The sequence below is a fragment of the Etheostoma cragini genome, chromosome 17 (assembly GCF_013103735.1).
Source record: "Etheostoma cragini isolate CJK2018 chromosome 17, CSU_Ecrag_1.0, whole genome shotgun sequence".
Taxonomy (NCBI): domain Eukaryota; kingdom Metazoa; phylum Chordata; class Actinopteri; order Perciformes; family Percidae; genus Etheostoma; species Etheostoma cragini.
The window spans coordinates 22,529,195-22,544,751 of NC_048423.1; the positions used below are offsets into that span (position 1 = coordinate 22,529,195).

At 40.6% G+C, this 15,557-nt stretch overlaps 1 protein-coding gene across 1 annotated transcript in view; it reads right to left on the reverse strand.

Moving 5' to 3' along the window:
* LOC117960443 (adhesion G protein-coupled receptor A3) overlaps positions 1-15,557 on the reverse strand; it is a 185,161-nt gene that overhangs the window by 122,054 nt on the left and 47,550 nt on the right. The window contains exon 8 of the mRNA XM_034898347.1: positions 5,368-5,532. Coding sequence (XP_034754238.1) covers positions 5,368-5,532 — 165 coding nt within the window. The remainder of the gene's footprint in view (positions 1-5,367; positions 5,533-15,557) is intronic.

A 15,557-nucleotide genomic window follows, 5' to 3' on the forward strand; every position in this document is an offset into this window, starting at 1 on the left:
CTAGAGATGTTCAAATACCAGTATTGGTATCGCCTCCGATATTGCCTCAAACGCTGGTATCGCATCAGGAAGTATTGGAGTTTATGCACCGATCCGAGACCACGCAATAAATCCCTAAAGAAATCTATGTAGAGAAATTAATTGTATGTTCTTTTTTGTTATAACTGACCATCAAACTGGACAACAATAAAAAGTTCTGTGACTTCATTGTTTGAGAGTTTAACCTAAGGGAGACCGACAAAGATGGAAATCATATCACATCCATACAGGGATGTAAGTAGACAGTTGTTAAAACTCAGGAATAAAAGAAATATTTTTTTTCAAAAAGCTTTGCAAACTCAGGGGATGGAACAGACACAGGAACTTAACAGCCAGGGAAGGTCTAACTTAATACTAAGTTCAAGGGAAATGTGAATTTTAGTGTTCAGGACCCATAGGGCCTAAAAGTCAGGATATCTCAGCCTCTGCTCTTCGATTATGACCATTAACTTTATGAAAGTGCCACAGACCCAATCACAATGTTTGTTTGCAACAACTTTGGGTTCCCGTACAAACACTTTGACGAGGAACAACCGGCTATACTTTCATCTCATTCTTCTACAATGCTTGTTTAATGTTACAATATGTCAAACCTTTCGCCAACGTTAGGTTGGAGATCTAATTGACCTGCTAGGCTAAACACTAAAGAAAATAACACCACCCAAACTGGCAGTCAGTGTGACCGGGGGTGAGATGTTGCTGTAAGTAATGCTAATTTTGGTTTATTATGTTAGCAAAGCAACATAGTAGTTGTTGGGCAAAGCAGAGAAAGGGGAGGTAACCTTGCCCCTTATGACCTCATAAGGAGCAAGATTCGAGATTGGCCCATTTGAGCATTCATTTTCTCAAAGGCAGAGCAGGATACCCAGGGCTTGGTTTACACCTATCTCGATTTCTAGCCACTGGGGGACCATAGGCAGACTGGGGGAACTCATATTAACGTTACAAACCCTCAGAATGTGTAATTTTCATGCCATGGGACCTTTAAATATATCTTTAAACATTACAGAAATAGACTAGTTTGCTGATTTCAATTCAAATGCCCCAGCTTGAACGCGACAGAGATGGGTGTGTATATGCACAAGAAACCTGTTGCTGCCTGTTTCTTCCTGAAGGGGAAATTCAGCCTAAAGATTCATTACAAGTGCTGTTCGTATTGGCCATGCAAAGTTCAGTGAAGTCTCCTCTGGAGCAAGAAATAAGACTTTGTCAATAAAGCCGTCAAGAGCCAAGTCCTGGGGCTGCTCTACTGACCAACCTGTGATAGGAGCTGGGTTTATTTTACGGGGAAATGGAACATTTTCATTTTCTGGGTAATGCCTGTTAGTGTTTCAATAAAATGAAGCTCATTTGAGTGTAAAAAGGCCGCCAAACTTTCACAGTCCACTACATATGACTCCATTTCCCAGATAGTAAAAGAACTCCAGGTTTTGTTTCTTGGCACTCTTGTAGATTAAAGGGCTTATTCACTGTTCAGCCTCAGGAAAGAGCTGTTGGTGCTCACACATACCGATTCATCTTATGACCGATAAAGGCCAATACAGATACGAATATTTGGTTATTTAAAAATCCGATATTCCGATATATCAGCATATATACAGTATTTTTTTTTTTAATCCAAAAATGCCTAACCAAAAAAACCAACAGATTTCACTAACATTAGTTATTTGTTGCTGTTTTTGAGTTCTCACTAGAATAATATATTTTTTTTTATTGTCACTACAGAACAGAGAAACGTCAAAATATATTGAAGTTCTGATAAATCAAATGTATAAAAATACAAACGTAAGATATGAAACTTGAAGTCCTTTGAACAAAAACACAATAACAAAAAAGTGTTGCCAACAGGGACGTTTTAGAGCGTCCTCTGGTGGACAGTCTCTAAAAACACCATCACTAACAAGGACGTTATATAGCGTCCTCTGGTGGACCGACTATGCAACGCCATCACCAACAGAGACGTTGTAGAGCGTCCTCTGGTGGACAGACTATGAAACGCCATCACTAACAGGGACGTTGTAGAGCTTCCTCTGGTGGACAGACCATGCAACACCATCACCAACAGGAACGTTGTTGAGCGTCCTCTGGTGGACAGACTACGCAACAACGTCACCAACAGGGACGTTGTGGAGCGTCCTCTGGTGGACAGACTATGCAACAACATCACCATCAGGGACATTATAGAGCGTCCTCTGGTGGACAGACTATGCAACAACATCACCAACAGGGACGTTATAGAGCGTCCTCTGGTGGACAGACTATGCAACACCATCACCAACAGGGACGTTGTGGAGCGTCCTCTGGTGGACAGACTATGCAACAACATCACCATCAGGGACATTATAGAGCGTCCTCTGGTGGACAGACTATGCAACACCATCACCAACAGGGACATGGTGGAGCGTCCTCTGGTGGACAGACTATGCAACAACATCACCATCAGGGACATTATAGAGCGTCCTCTGGTGGACACACTATGTAACACCTTTATTTATTTGTCATCAAAATGATTCTGATGAATGAATATGTAATTATTTTTTTATCAGGCATTATAAATGCCGATACCGATTGATCGGTAAATGCCTAATTTTGCCCGATAATACTGGCCTGCTGATAGATCTGTTGGGCTCTAGTCTTCTATTTTGCAATTTACTCTTTAAAACAACGACAAAACCCTACTGCAGAAAAGTAACCAAAGTTATGCTTAACTTGGAAACACTTTGGACTTCTTCTAAATGAAAATAAAGGAGCAGTGCACTCAGTAGGCAGGTAATCTGTTCTGGGGGTAGAGACCTGCCATCCCTTCTCAACGCATTCTCTTTTTTTTCCTCTCCCGGCAACAGCAGCTACTTAGTAATAAATGGCGTTAATTTCACCTCCAACAAAATAGGGGTCTCATTTTCCAGCCCATTACTCCAGTGCTCCAGCAGAAACAAAAGCCTCTGTGCTTGTGGCGCTGAAAGTGGGCTGTGAAGTACTGCGACTACAAAGCAGTGAACACGACAACAGCACACCCACGGGGGAGGCGAGGTGGAGCATGTGAGAGTCTGTGGACAACCATAAGATTTTAAGGTGGTCACAAGGTATGAAGGACAAGATAAAGGAGGATAGATGGAGAAGGAGACGTGTGGTTTCTGTTCATCTTGTAATGTGGAACCTGAGTCATGAAACCCAGTGCTCTTCTTCTTTTATTAGTCTTGCTATAAAGCCGAACTATATTGAGCCATAGCGTTTGTGGGTAGTTTTCATATCACACATCCAATTATTATTAAAATATATGGACTGTCCAGGCTCTACTGCACATAAGTAATTCTTAATACTCTTTGACAGTTAATGAGACACATCTGGTGCGAGGCAGACCAGGTGAGGAACATTTTTGTCAGGGGGAACAAAAAGCAGCACAACACTGGCAAGAAGCAGGCTTAAGTACGCCAGTTGCACTGTACATTGAGAGGTAATAGCAGAGAGACAGTGAGTGCAATGGTTATGGTATTCATTTTTATACAGTAGACTTAAATCAGAGTAAGGTTCAACTATTGCCTTTTTTTTAGCTGGAGACCTCCTGGTATCAGCTTTGGAAACAGGTGATTACTGTCCATTATCAGTAATTACACAGACCTAGTTCATTAGTTAAAATGACACCTAGGATTCAAGAACATGGTTTATTTATATAATGTTTTAAATCTTTTAGCTTATACAAAGACTGAAAACCGGGGGAAACAGCCAGCCTGGTTCTGTTAGGTCACAAAATCTGCCAAACAACCTCTCAACGGGCTACTAATTAACGCATATGTTTTTGGTTTCATGTGAATAAAATCCCCATAAAACCAGTTTTACACTTTTTGTACGGATTAAATAAGCAAGATATTACATGAATTAGTGAGCTTTAGAGATGCTGGCAGTTGGATTGTGTTACCTTTGGACAGAGCCCAGCCAGCCATTGGCCCGCTCCCATTCTTTGTGCTAAGCTGCTGGTAGCTTTATACAGTACTTACCGTACAGACACGAGGGTGGTATTCATCTTTTCATCTAACTCTTGCCAGGATGATGAGTGAATAAGTGTATTCCCAAAATATTACTATTCCTTTATAAGGTCCCACGACATGGTGCTCTCTGTAGGCTTTTATAAAGACCTTAGTGGTCCCATAATACCATATCTGGAGTCTCTTTTATATAGACCTTAGTGGTCCCCTTATACTGTATCTGAAGTCTCTTTCTCAAATTCAGCCTTGGTGCAGAATTAGAGCCAGTCCCACAATGAGCTTTCCTTAGGATGTGCTATTTCTGAGTCTGTGGCTTTTGAGGAGGAGAGAGGGGGGACAAGGTGGAGGCAGGGAGTGTGGCCTTGATCAACTGTCAGTTTGAATTGTTTGAAAGCCATGATGAATCCCTCTCATGGGTGGGCCAAATTCTCTGGGTGGGCAAAGCAGAGGTAATCTTGCCTCTTACAACCTCATAAGGAGCAAGATTCCAGATCAGCCCATCTCAGCTGGATACCCAGGTCACCGTTTCTAGCCGCTGGAGGACCGTAGGCAGGCTGGGGCAACACGTATTTCCGTTAAAAAAACTCAGAGTGAAATTTTAATGCCATGGGACCTTTTAAAGTAAAGTTTGTAAATCTGAAAAGAGGCTGGAAGCCTGTCTACTCTTTCTCACTCGGTGGAGAAATTGTGGATCTGACCTCTGGCGCCGTGCCCACTCCATGTTGACTGGTGAAAGAGCAGCTAGCTAGAACCATTGGAAAGATCCAGCCACCCATAATGAGCCTGAAGCCGGGTTCAGACAGTAGGCTGCACGCCTCCGTTAGGTGCCCATCTGCTCCGATAGTTTCACTTGCTGTCTTAACCCGGTGTCAATGAGGAGTCATGCGCCAATATCAAAAAATATATATCTTACTCACCTCTTTGCCATTGTTTAGAAACTTAGCTTACAAATGATGATACGTGGCAACACCTTGCCTCTCCTCTGATGCCTTTTGTTCTGCCCAGTGGGCAGGTTGCGCTGTATCCTAATATATATTGCATATTTCTGGAAAGCCCCACACCACAAGTTGACGGGAGTGCTTCCTTATGTATGTGAATCGGGATTTTTGAGATGGTCACAGGTACATTACAGTTTCCAGGCGGAAATGCTCAGCCATGGCGTTGACTGCTGGTTTCGCTACTATGTGTTGGAGCAATTAAAGCACCAAATGGTAATATCACCATGTTAAACACGTGATTTTCACTGCATGGGGTCTTTAAGTCTTTTGTATTCCAACCTGCTAGAGCTAATAGTGTAAGGAGTTGAACTCAAATAGCCGTACGTGACCGCTGAGAGGTGACTCACCTGAAGTCCCCCTTGTTGTTGGTGACTCTGTCAGCGGGGCAGTACGGTGCCGACGTCTCCAGAACAACGATCTCCATTTGCTGGGAAGTGTTGCCACGGGAACTGGTCACCAGGCACTCCCAGATGCCGGCTGTGCCCACGTCAATGTTGGAGAGGATGACCTCACTGGAGGAGAAAAACAGAGGTGTGAAACTGTGAGTTTGAGGATTACATGTCTGTGTGTGTGTGTGTGTGTGTGTGTGTGTGTGTGAGAGAGTGTGTGTGTGTGTGTGTGTGTGTGTTGGTAAACTTCTTCCTCTGAGCTTCAAAAGTCCTTTAACAGTTAAAACAAGGTGCTGGATTAGGATTTGGTCTTGGGTAAAAGGTAGATTGAAGATTATTTTTGCTTCACGGTGGTTTGAATTAGTTTTTGGATCAGACTAAGGATTAAAGTTAGTCATGCAGTCGGGGGGGTTAAGGTTAGGGCGACATTTTAAGGTTTCTGTAATTAGGAGACAGCTCCTCACCAGTATTGGACCACAAAAATGTGTGTGCATCGCAAAATCTAATCCATTCGGAGACCCTCGTGCGTGTATGAGTATGCAATGGCTTAAAATGTTGGATGTGACTTAAGATGATCATTACTCATGCTTATCTTTCCCACTTTGTCACAGCGATTCCTATCTCAATGGAAAATGCCTGATTAAACAAAGGATGGTGAAACAGTGACAAAGAGCCGATGCAGGCCATTTGCCAAGGCGACTAATCTTGAGGATTTTAGTCGTTATGAAAAAAAAGGATAAAAACTGGCTGAGATTGCTAAGCAACGGGCATTATCACCATGGAAACACTTCCTCCTTGTGCCAACTGTTTAATTTCCAAATACATTCCAGTTGTAGTGCAATATATACTTTGCATTGTGTGTGATTACATTAAGCAGTGTGTGTTCTTAATACAAGTCACAGGATACCCATGCAATATTGCATAAAGTTTTTTAAATGCGACTAAGGGAACAATGCTCCACACACGGGGAAGTACTGGAGTTGACATGAAAGATTATAAGTGACAGGCTGGACAAGAAACTGCAATCTCTCAGAGTAAGATGATTGGTGGCTGAGCATCTTTGATGTGGAGACGCTGTAATCCCACAAAACTTTTCTCAGAGGGTGTGAGCAAGAGATAAATATTATTTAGAAACTCTCTCTCTCTCTCTCTCTCTCTCTCTCTCTCTCTCTCTCTCTCTCTCTCTCTCTCTCTCTCTCTCTCTCTCTCTCTCTCTCTCTCTCTCTCTCTCTCTGAGTCTGTCCCAGCATGCACTAGTAGACCTACTAGAGCCCAACTGACATATTGACGGGCCGATATTAGGAATTTCCCGATATGTCGGTATCAGCATATATATAATGGCTGATTTAAATGGCTTTTCTAAAAAAATATGACTTCATTAGGATCATTTATTATGACAAATAAATCCTTCTGATAAACGACTATTGTCTCGATGCATAGTCTGTCCACCAGAGGGCGCTCCACAATGTCCCTGTTGGAATAACTGATTTTTTGTTTTTTTGTTTTTGTTAATGTGATTTTGTTCAAAGGACTTTAAGTTTCATATCTTAAGTCTGTATTTTTATACATTTTGTTTACAAGAACTTTAATATATCTTTATTTTCCTCTGTTCTGTTAATTACTATCATATTATTTTAGTGAGGACTCATAAACCAATTTCCCTAACATTAGTTATTTGTAGTTATTTATGTTTTGTAACGCGTTTCTGGATATACCGGCATATTGGGTTTTTAAATAACCAAAAATTGCTATCAGCATCGGCCTTATAAATCCTTTATCGGTCGGGCTCTAATGCCTACTGGCAATTTAGAGTTTAAAATGCACCTGAGCACCATGTGTGTGAACTATGGGACTAAGAGAACTGAAAAACACAACCCACATAAACATACTGCTTATCAAGGTGGAAAGAGGAATAGTGATATATGTTTTAAGTCTCCATGAATGAATTTTTCAGTCCTATATAGTGCATTTGGACAGAAGGACACATATTGTAAACCTGATCTGTGCTGTTGATGTTTTAGAGATGCAAAACAAGTTTGACAAAAGTCCACTTTAGTTATGTGTGCTTAGTGTTTGTGAGGATGCACTTACAGTTAAAATTAAACGGATCAAAACTTTGACCTGATTATGACGATAGATGTAGACTTATCACCCTGTGGGGACCATGACTGTCTGAACTAAAGGTCATGGCAGTAGTTGAGATACTTTATTCATCCCACAGTGGGGACACTTCCACAGTAAAAAGCAAACCGCAAACACACAAACAACAGGCAAACAACAGATAATGTGCAAAAAAAGTACTGAACAAATGTAAAATGGCTTTATATAAAAGGTATTTTAAAGTATGGTAAAGTAAAGTGAGGTGGCCATAGTTCGAAAAATATATCAATGTACGGTAACTAAGTAAGTGATGGGAAATTTATTTGAAAAGGAATAATACGTAATTAAATAATATAGCAAAAGTAAGTAACCATGATGTAAATTATATTGAAGTGTAACCAAAATATCAATAATATTACAAAAGTAAGTCCTCTGAATGGAAAAATAGAAATATGTCCAGATGAACATAAATCTTTTTAAGAATATCTATGTACAGATTCATATAACTAATTAGATACTCATTTACAAATTATAAAAGTAACCAGTTCCTTCAGAAAGTAACTACGGCATTAAGTACATTTTTAAATGCTCTAATGTGAGCGCTCCTCCACCCCTCTTTATTGGAACGACTATGCGTGCTTTCCAACACCCGCCCAACTCTACCTCTGATTGGCTCACCGGGAAACTTTACTCTACCTCAGCCAATCATCAAGCAAGTGCTTGTCTCGTGCACGGCCCGCGAACAGAGGAAGAAAAAAAGTCTGCCTCTCGGCTCAGAGATCTGGTTGGTCTGACAAAAAAAACAGTAACCGGAACAGCGTTATTAAGATCATATTTTTTGGAGTAAATATATTGTATTTTTGGGAAAATACTGCCTTTCATACCTTTAGTATACACAGGTTACCTCTCTATTCGATTCAAAACACTAGAGCTTATTTGGTACTTTGAAAGCATTTTACTGACAGATGTCCCAAAGGGTAACTTTCATTTGTTGCGATCAGTGGATTGAACACATCAGGCACTTTATCAATTTAAATGTCTTAATTTATCGCAAGAGAAATAAATCCGAGTGTACTGTACACAAAGGCTTTAAAAGCGTCCTAATGAAATCACACTGTGCTTTGAGGTGAACTCGTCTCCACTGCTGTTTGTTTTGTAAGAGAAAACAAGCGGAAATCAGAGATCGCTGCTAACATACCGTGGACCAAACGGACCCGTTACTTTGCTCCAATTACTTTCTGTGGGCGAGCCATGAGAAATAAATAAAATAAGTCCTGATTTCATCTTCTGTGTTCCACTAAAGCTGCCTCTTCTGATTGGTTTTCTAAAAGGAACTAAATCAGATTTGAACGCTTGACTGAGATGACATTCTGATCTAGTGAACAAGAGTGTGTGTGTGCGTGTGTGTGTGTGTGTGTGTGTGTGAATATATGTGAGGTTTTTTTTGCATGTGTGAAAGTACACGTTTAGCTTGTTCAGAGAAACAAGCACTGTCAATAAGACTGATTTCTGCCTTCATTGTAGGAAATAAGAATATGCTGTAATAATGAGTTTTTTGTTGAATTTCTCTAACTTACTTGTCTTCCACGTGCATGTTCTTCCTCACACACACAATATACGGCTTCTCCAATCAACCACTCTCTCTCTTGCTCCACCTCCCTCGTCAAAACAACATCCTCCCTTATCCACAGTTTGTGTTTAAAGTGTAAATGGGCTTTATATTGAAACCCTCTGGGCTCAATCCATTTGTGCAGTGCAACAGTTATATAATGAGGACACATACTGTCTGAAAACCTAATCTAACAACAAACTGATTTCTATTGTCACACAGTGTAATATAATTGGTAGGAAAGACCAGTTTATGTCCATATTACAAATATTGTACAACATTCTCCACTCTATTTGATTGATTCAGCAATGACCGATGCGAGCATTAAGACAGACTCCACTAAATTGAAAACGAAAAGAGACGATCATATGTGAAGGTTTATGAATGGAAATCTGTTTCCGCCCAAAGAAATGTGGGTATAGGCAGTGCTTGGGTCGAGCTATAGCCCCACCAATTATCACAGTAGCCCCACCATAACCTCACCAATACATTACCAGACATTTGGCATTTGTCTGATTTCCTTTATCTAGCTGCTGTTTCTCTCCTGCTCCAAATCATCTGGGCCAATATCACCCCCAATTCTTATTGAAAGCTATGTGCTGGAATCACATTGGAGAGTTTATGATGTTCACATAAAGCACACTGTATTAACTTGAATGAAGGTGTCCTGTGATGTTCCCTTGTTTTTTACATTCTGTGTTACTAACCCAAATGCATTGTGTGCATCCCTGATGTGATAAAGCCTTTGCAAAGCTGCCTTTTCTTTATAATATCTGCATTGCCTCCTATCTGCAGATCAGTGGAATTGTGAAACCATTAGCAGTGATGTGGCATGTGCATCTTCACATGCGTGCATGAGACAAACTAAATGGGGACTCAAACACAGAAAAAACTGACCCATAATATAGCGTTACCAGATGTCAAAAACTTTACAGGTCACTTCAAAGTAAACTGCTATTCACTTTGCATCGGAATCCAAGCCTCACACTACAAATGCATTGCTTCATCATCCAACAATGTGGTCAAGGTACAAGAAACTAAGAAAATAAGCAAGTGGAGGCAGGCCTTGAGAGACAAAGTTAGAACAGGAAGGAGAGACCACCGGAGACATGCTACAGTAAAGTCAGCGTTGTTATAGGCCGGGGGATACTGTCTACTACAGCTGGCTATGAGCAGGACTCACGGCTCATATATTCTGTTACTAAAACCAACTTTTTGTGAGCATTTACAACAGTATCTGTCTGTTTGTGTCTTGTTTGTCAAGATAGGAGCTGTGTAGTTTTTTTATTCTTTATATATATAATTCTTCTGCCTGCCAAAGCCCGTTATCTTTTCTTGCATTGGTCTGCCATCTGTCTGCACTTGTGAGCTTCTGGATACTGTCTTTATTTAATTTAAAAGAACAGCAATTGTTATTGTTAGTAGTACTTTTGAGTCATCAAGTGCGTTGGTGGTGGGCCTATGATACTTGAAATTGATGATGAAACATGTCCGGACATATATAGCCTTGTTTATTCATGTATTTCCTGCAACATAACCCTCCTGTTTCCTTGTTTTCAAAGTTTTTTGTATCAGAAATAAGGGTTTCTTGCACTCAAACTGCCCCAAAAATACTTGGATGGATGCATGTACGTTGTATGTAACCCATACAACAGCCTTCGCAGGTAGAATTAATGATAACTTCCATTGGACCTTTGTCGTTTATTTAACGATTTTATTTTTATTTTGTTATTAAAACAGTATCCTGACCAAACAAGTCTGTGATTCATCCTCTGATCTAAATTAATAGGCAAATTAATTCAGTTTCTTCTTTTCAAAAATTAGGTGTAACACCATTAAAATAACGTGTATTGACCTTGAATAAAGTAAGTCAAAAAAGTGCCAAAAGCATTTTAAAAAGGCACCAAAAAAAGTCTGAAAAAGCGCCAAAAAAAGTTTATTTTCAATTTTGTCAAAATGGTCGACGGGAAGACAACACAAGGGTCCCACAAAGGCTCACTCCCAAGTTCCAGCTACACAAAGTTATGAAAGTAATTAACAATATACTGCTTATATAATGCTTTGCATTAAGACGGCACATTAATGTAAATTAGGGCCTGGGTTTTGAGCAGTTGGTTAAAAGTAATTATACTCAAATTGGTCCTTTACTAATCTTTTTGGCAAATGTTTGCATGATACATTATGACTGGAATGATAAGGGTCCTTGTACAGTACATAAAACAAACAGGTTAATTAGAATTTTTCTGTCTGGTGATGCAGGTGCTGCTGATGGTGGGGGTGCGCTTGCTGATTACACGCATGCAGGCGTGTGTGACAGAGCTGCTGCACCCTGTCCTCTCCGAGCATGAATGGGCTTCAGAGGGGACAGTTACATCATCGCTGAACATGGGCCAACTGTCTTACTGCTCTGGGATACACAGGGATATACCCCCCCACCCCACCCAAACACACATCCACACCCAAACGCCCACCTCTCCTCTCCTTTTGCTGCTCCCTCCCTTTCTTCCACGGGGGAACTCTGGTGAATTCCGCTGCAGCCGGATCACTAACGTCTTCGGTGAACTGCTGCACCCACACAAAACAAGGAGAGCTGAGGCAACCATCCGACAGCCAGTCTATTTTACATAAAAAAAGGTCATCCTCACATAATAAACGTATGAAATAATGGCTCCGGTATGTGAAAAGCAGTAGGGCCGGGGCACACATTCACAAAGCACTGACCTACATCCACACTAACACTGCACCATTGTGGAGCAGCTCCCCAAGGACTTATTAGGAACATTTATGCTCGTACGCTGATATTTAACAATTTGTTTGCATGATGTTGCTTACAAGACTGTAAACTTTCAATCTGTCCCCTCTACATTTTCACGCAAGCTCGCTAATCACACTTGGAGAATTTGTGTTTCATCACATCTTGTGAGGACAGTGCATAACTATATAAATAAATAAATTATAATAAATATATATAATACATTTTCTACATTGAACCTTGACTGTCCCCGTGAACAATGAGATGCCAGGAGGAGAAATACATGTTTAGCATGCACATACATAGGCATAACTCACTCGATAAAATATACTATTCCTGCAGAATCCATATCAAATTAGCAGCCTTGTCTTAACCGGCTCTATCTCTACATAACTCTACGCTAGACTAGTTTATCATTTTTCAATAATAATATATATTTCACTTCATCCTTGTTAAATGTCATCCAATGTAACTCAGAGGTTGTATTTTTCCTTTATTGACTGAAACTGGCAAGCTGTAAAGTGATGAACCCAGAGGTAAAGTTGTGTGAGTGAGTGTAATCAAATTTGGTCTCCTTAGCATCTGATGTTGCACAAAAGCTTATAAACAGAGGGCTGAATTCATGACAGGAAATAAGGAAAAACAACAAAAGTGCAACACAGGCCAGGATTTAAAGAAAACACAGCAGAATGCAATAACAGAGGAAAGAGATGCATTTAAAAAAAGAAATTCAAGTTTATGTTTGTAAGCATCAGCAGAGACAGGTGAAAAAAACGAAAAGAGAGCTTCACAAGCAGGGACACGACGAAATCCCTTTTTCCTTTTGCCTTTAGTAATATTTCCAAACCAGGTTCTTCATTTTGTGCAAGATTAGCCTGATTAAAAATGGAGAGGATTAAGTAAGATACATCCAAAGTGTCTGCCGTAGCTAGCTACAGGGCTCTAAAATGTTTGATTAATGAAACATGAATCACAGGCTGGTCCCACTGCTGCCGCTAGCGTAGCTAATACTGGAAGTTTGGCTTGACACTATTACTCAGCAAGACTCTGGCGCACATTGCAGAACCATCAGGCCTCGTGGGGCCGGCTTTTTTTTTTGCTGCTGCTTACTGTGAGGAATGTAAACGGATCAGCTTATCGGCTCACCTGCGCCAGCAAATAACAGGCTATAATGACACAGCACAGTGGGAAAGTGGGAGGGAGCTGAAAGACACATAAATACAATAATATACAACAAAAGGAGCCTTTTTTCATAAAATCATGTCTGTTGAAGTAAGCAAAGATCATGTCATGTTTTGAATGCCTGCAGCCTAACGCAGGATGAGCAGAATTTAGCTGAGAAAACTCACAAAACATTTTGGGTTCACCTTCACTGAGGCTTTGGCCTCTCCGCTCGCGTTGCTGCGAGACAAATCCGGACGGGGGCTTAAAGCCCCACGCTAAAGCCTGTGTATTCAGGCTTTCCCCTCTGATGGCGCATGCAGGGCGAGGCCCAGAGGACATTCACCCACGGTGTCCCACATCAACACGGGCCGCAAGGACTTATACATTGTCACATCAACAGCGTCTGGCGTGTTAAGGGCCAAAACATTAGTTCAGTTTTTTGGGTCTTTGCTGGATCAGTGAAATCACAGGACCTTAATTTCCCCCCCACAAGTCTCTTTCAACAGGGTAATTTAAGCTCGAGCTCAGGGCAAAGGGTGAAGATCAGCCCGGGCACAGCCGATTGTTTTTGTTGGACCGTGCTGTGTTGCTCTTCAGCAGTGGAAATGTCTGCTCCTTGCAGGTTTTCTACAGGAGGGATCCATTTTAGGTGCCAAGAGAAACACGGCCAGAATGGGTTCCACTTTGGGGACATTACATTATTTGTTTATACAAGAGGAGATCAGTGGGTAATTGCAGGGGGCTCTAATTAGAATGTGTGCAATGAGAAATCCATCTTGTTGCATTGGGACACTAAGCGGGAAAAGCAGAGTCGCAATTTTGGGTGACGTGTTTTTTATTTTAAATTTTTTTTTTGGGGGGGGGGGGGGAGAAGTACAGTTTGGGCTGATGGGACTGAAGAGGAGCTGACAGACGTCACCAGTCAGTACACAGCCAAAAGGTACAAATCAATCCAAATCCAAAAAGGATTAAAAGGAGGGTCAGTCGCATAAGAAGTTATACTTAACCCTCCTGTTGTCTTTGAGACAAATTTGACCCCTTTTTTAAAAGTTTCTATATCAGAAATTTGTGTTTCTTTCAAACTGCTATTCCAAAAAATTAACGTGGACGGTTTCCAACAACGCTCCTCACAAGTTAATGAGTTTACTTCGTTCATGGATGTTTTTTGTAAATTTTATAGCATTTGGAGAGAAAGCAATTGGTAAAAACTTGTAAAAAGTGTAAATAAAAGAGAAAAAATGTCTGTAAGTGACTAATATATGAACAAATGTCAAATGGAGTGACAACAATGTGAAAATATGTCCCAAAAAAAAAACAGAGCTTTAAAAATTTGGGGAAAAAACACACGAAAATATGAGACAAGAGGGTGGGGGAAACTTAGGTAACATTAGGTCAGTCCTAGGTCACAAGTCAGGGGATGAGAAGAGATATTTGGCCATATGTGGCGTTAACTCCCTATTAATTGTAGCTCTTTGAGATTTCTTTTTGAGATGTAAAGAACATTATAAATAAAAATGTATATTATATTATATCCCAACACTAACCCTGTCCTACACTGCATGTGTCTCAAGACATTGAGGGATTCTTATCGGCTTCATGATAAGGGAATATTGTGTTCCAGAACTGTCGTATTTGAAAGTCAACGAAAACTGGAGGAAGTGGCCTTACACACAACTTAGACTTTCTTTTTTAGCCCTGTTCCCAGGGAGAGATGGAGTGTTGGAAGTAGGCCGGCACGATAAATCGTTATGAAATCTCGATCTCGATTCACCGTGTTCAACCTGTTTTTAAATCAATTTGTAAAAAAAAAGAAAAAAAAAGACTTGTCCTGGTCAAACTAATTATGGCAGAGAATCGTGATATTAATTCTAAGCAAAAATATCATTTCATTTCCCCGAATCATGCAGGCTTCCTTGGAAATATACAGTACTGCTAAATCCTTAGTTGCCTCAATGGAGACACCTTACAATAGGATTCATCTCTTCACTGATGAGTAGGGATGGGCATCTTTTGGATGTTAACAATTCTGATTCCTATTCCGATTCTTCCGGTTCTTATCGACTCTTTAAGGGGCGGGGTTAAAACGGGTCACATGCTTTTTTAGAAATAAGAGGAAAGTTGTATTTTGATTTAGTAATGTTTTGCAGTTTTCCAGGGCTTTTTCAACGTAAAATAAAGCTCCGCTTGCTGTGCTCCATGGCTGCAACAGAACAAGCGCCTGGCTGCTACGGAAACCAAAACTGCGTATGTTAAATTTGGATCTGATGGTCAGGTTTGAAACCAAATCCTCCAAAGGATATCAAATAGGATTCAGTTCTCGATGCACAATCCTACTGATGAGCTAGTGACTTGAAACATAAATCTCACTACTGTGGCATGATGTTAGTGAGTTTTATTGTCTACTGTCCAATAATCGGTTTTGAAGATGGTATTCAGAGTCTCTATGTTATAGCATCATTGAAATGATAAATATGACAGTATCCCATCCCAGAGTGCTTCCTCCCAGCGCTGTGGAGGGGGGGG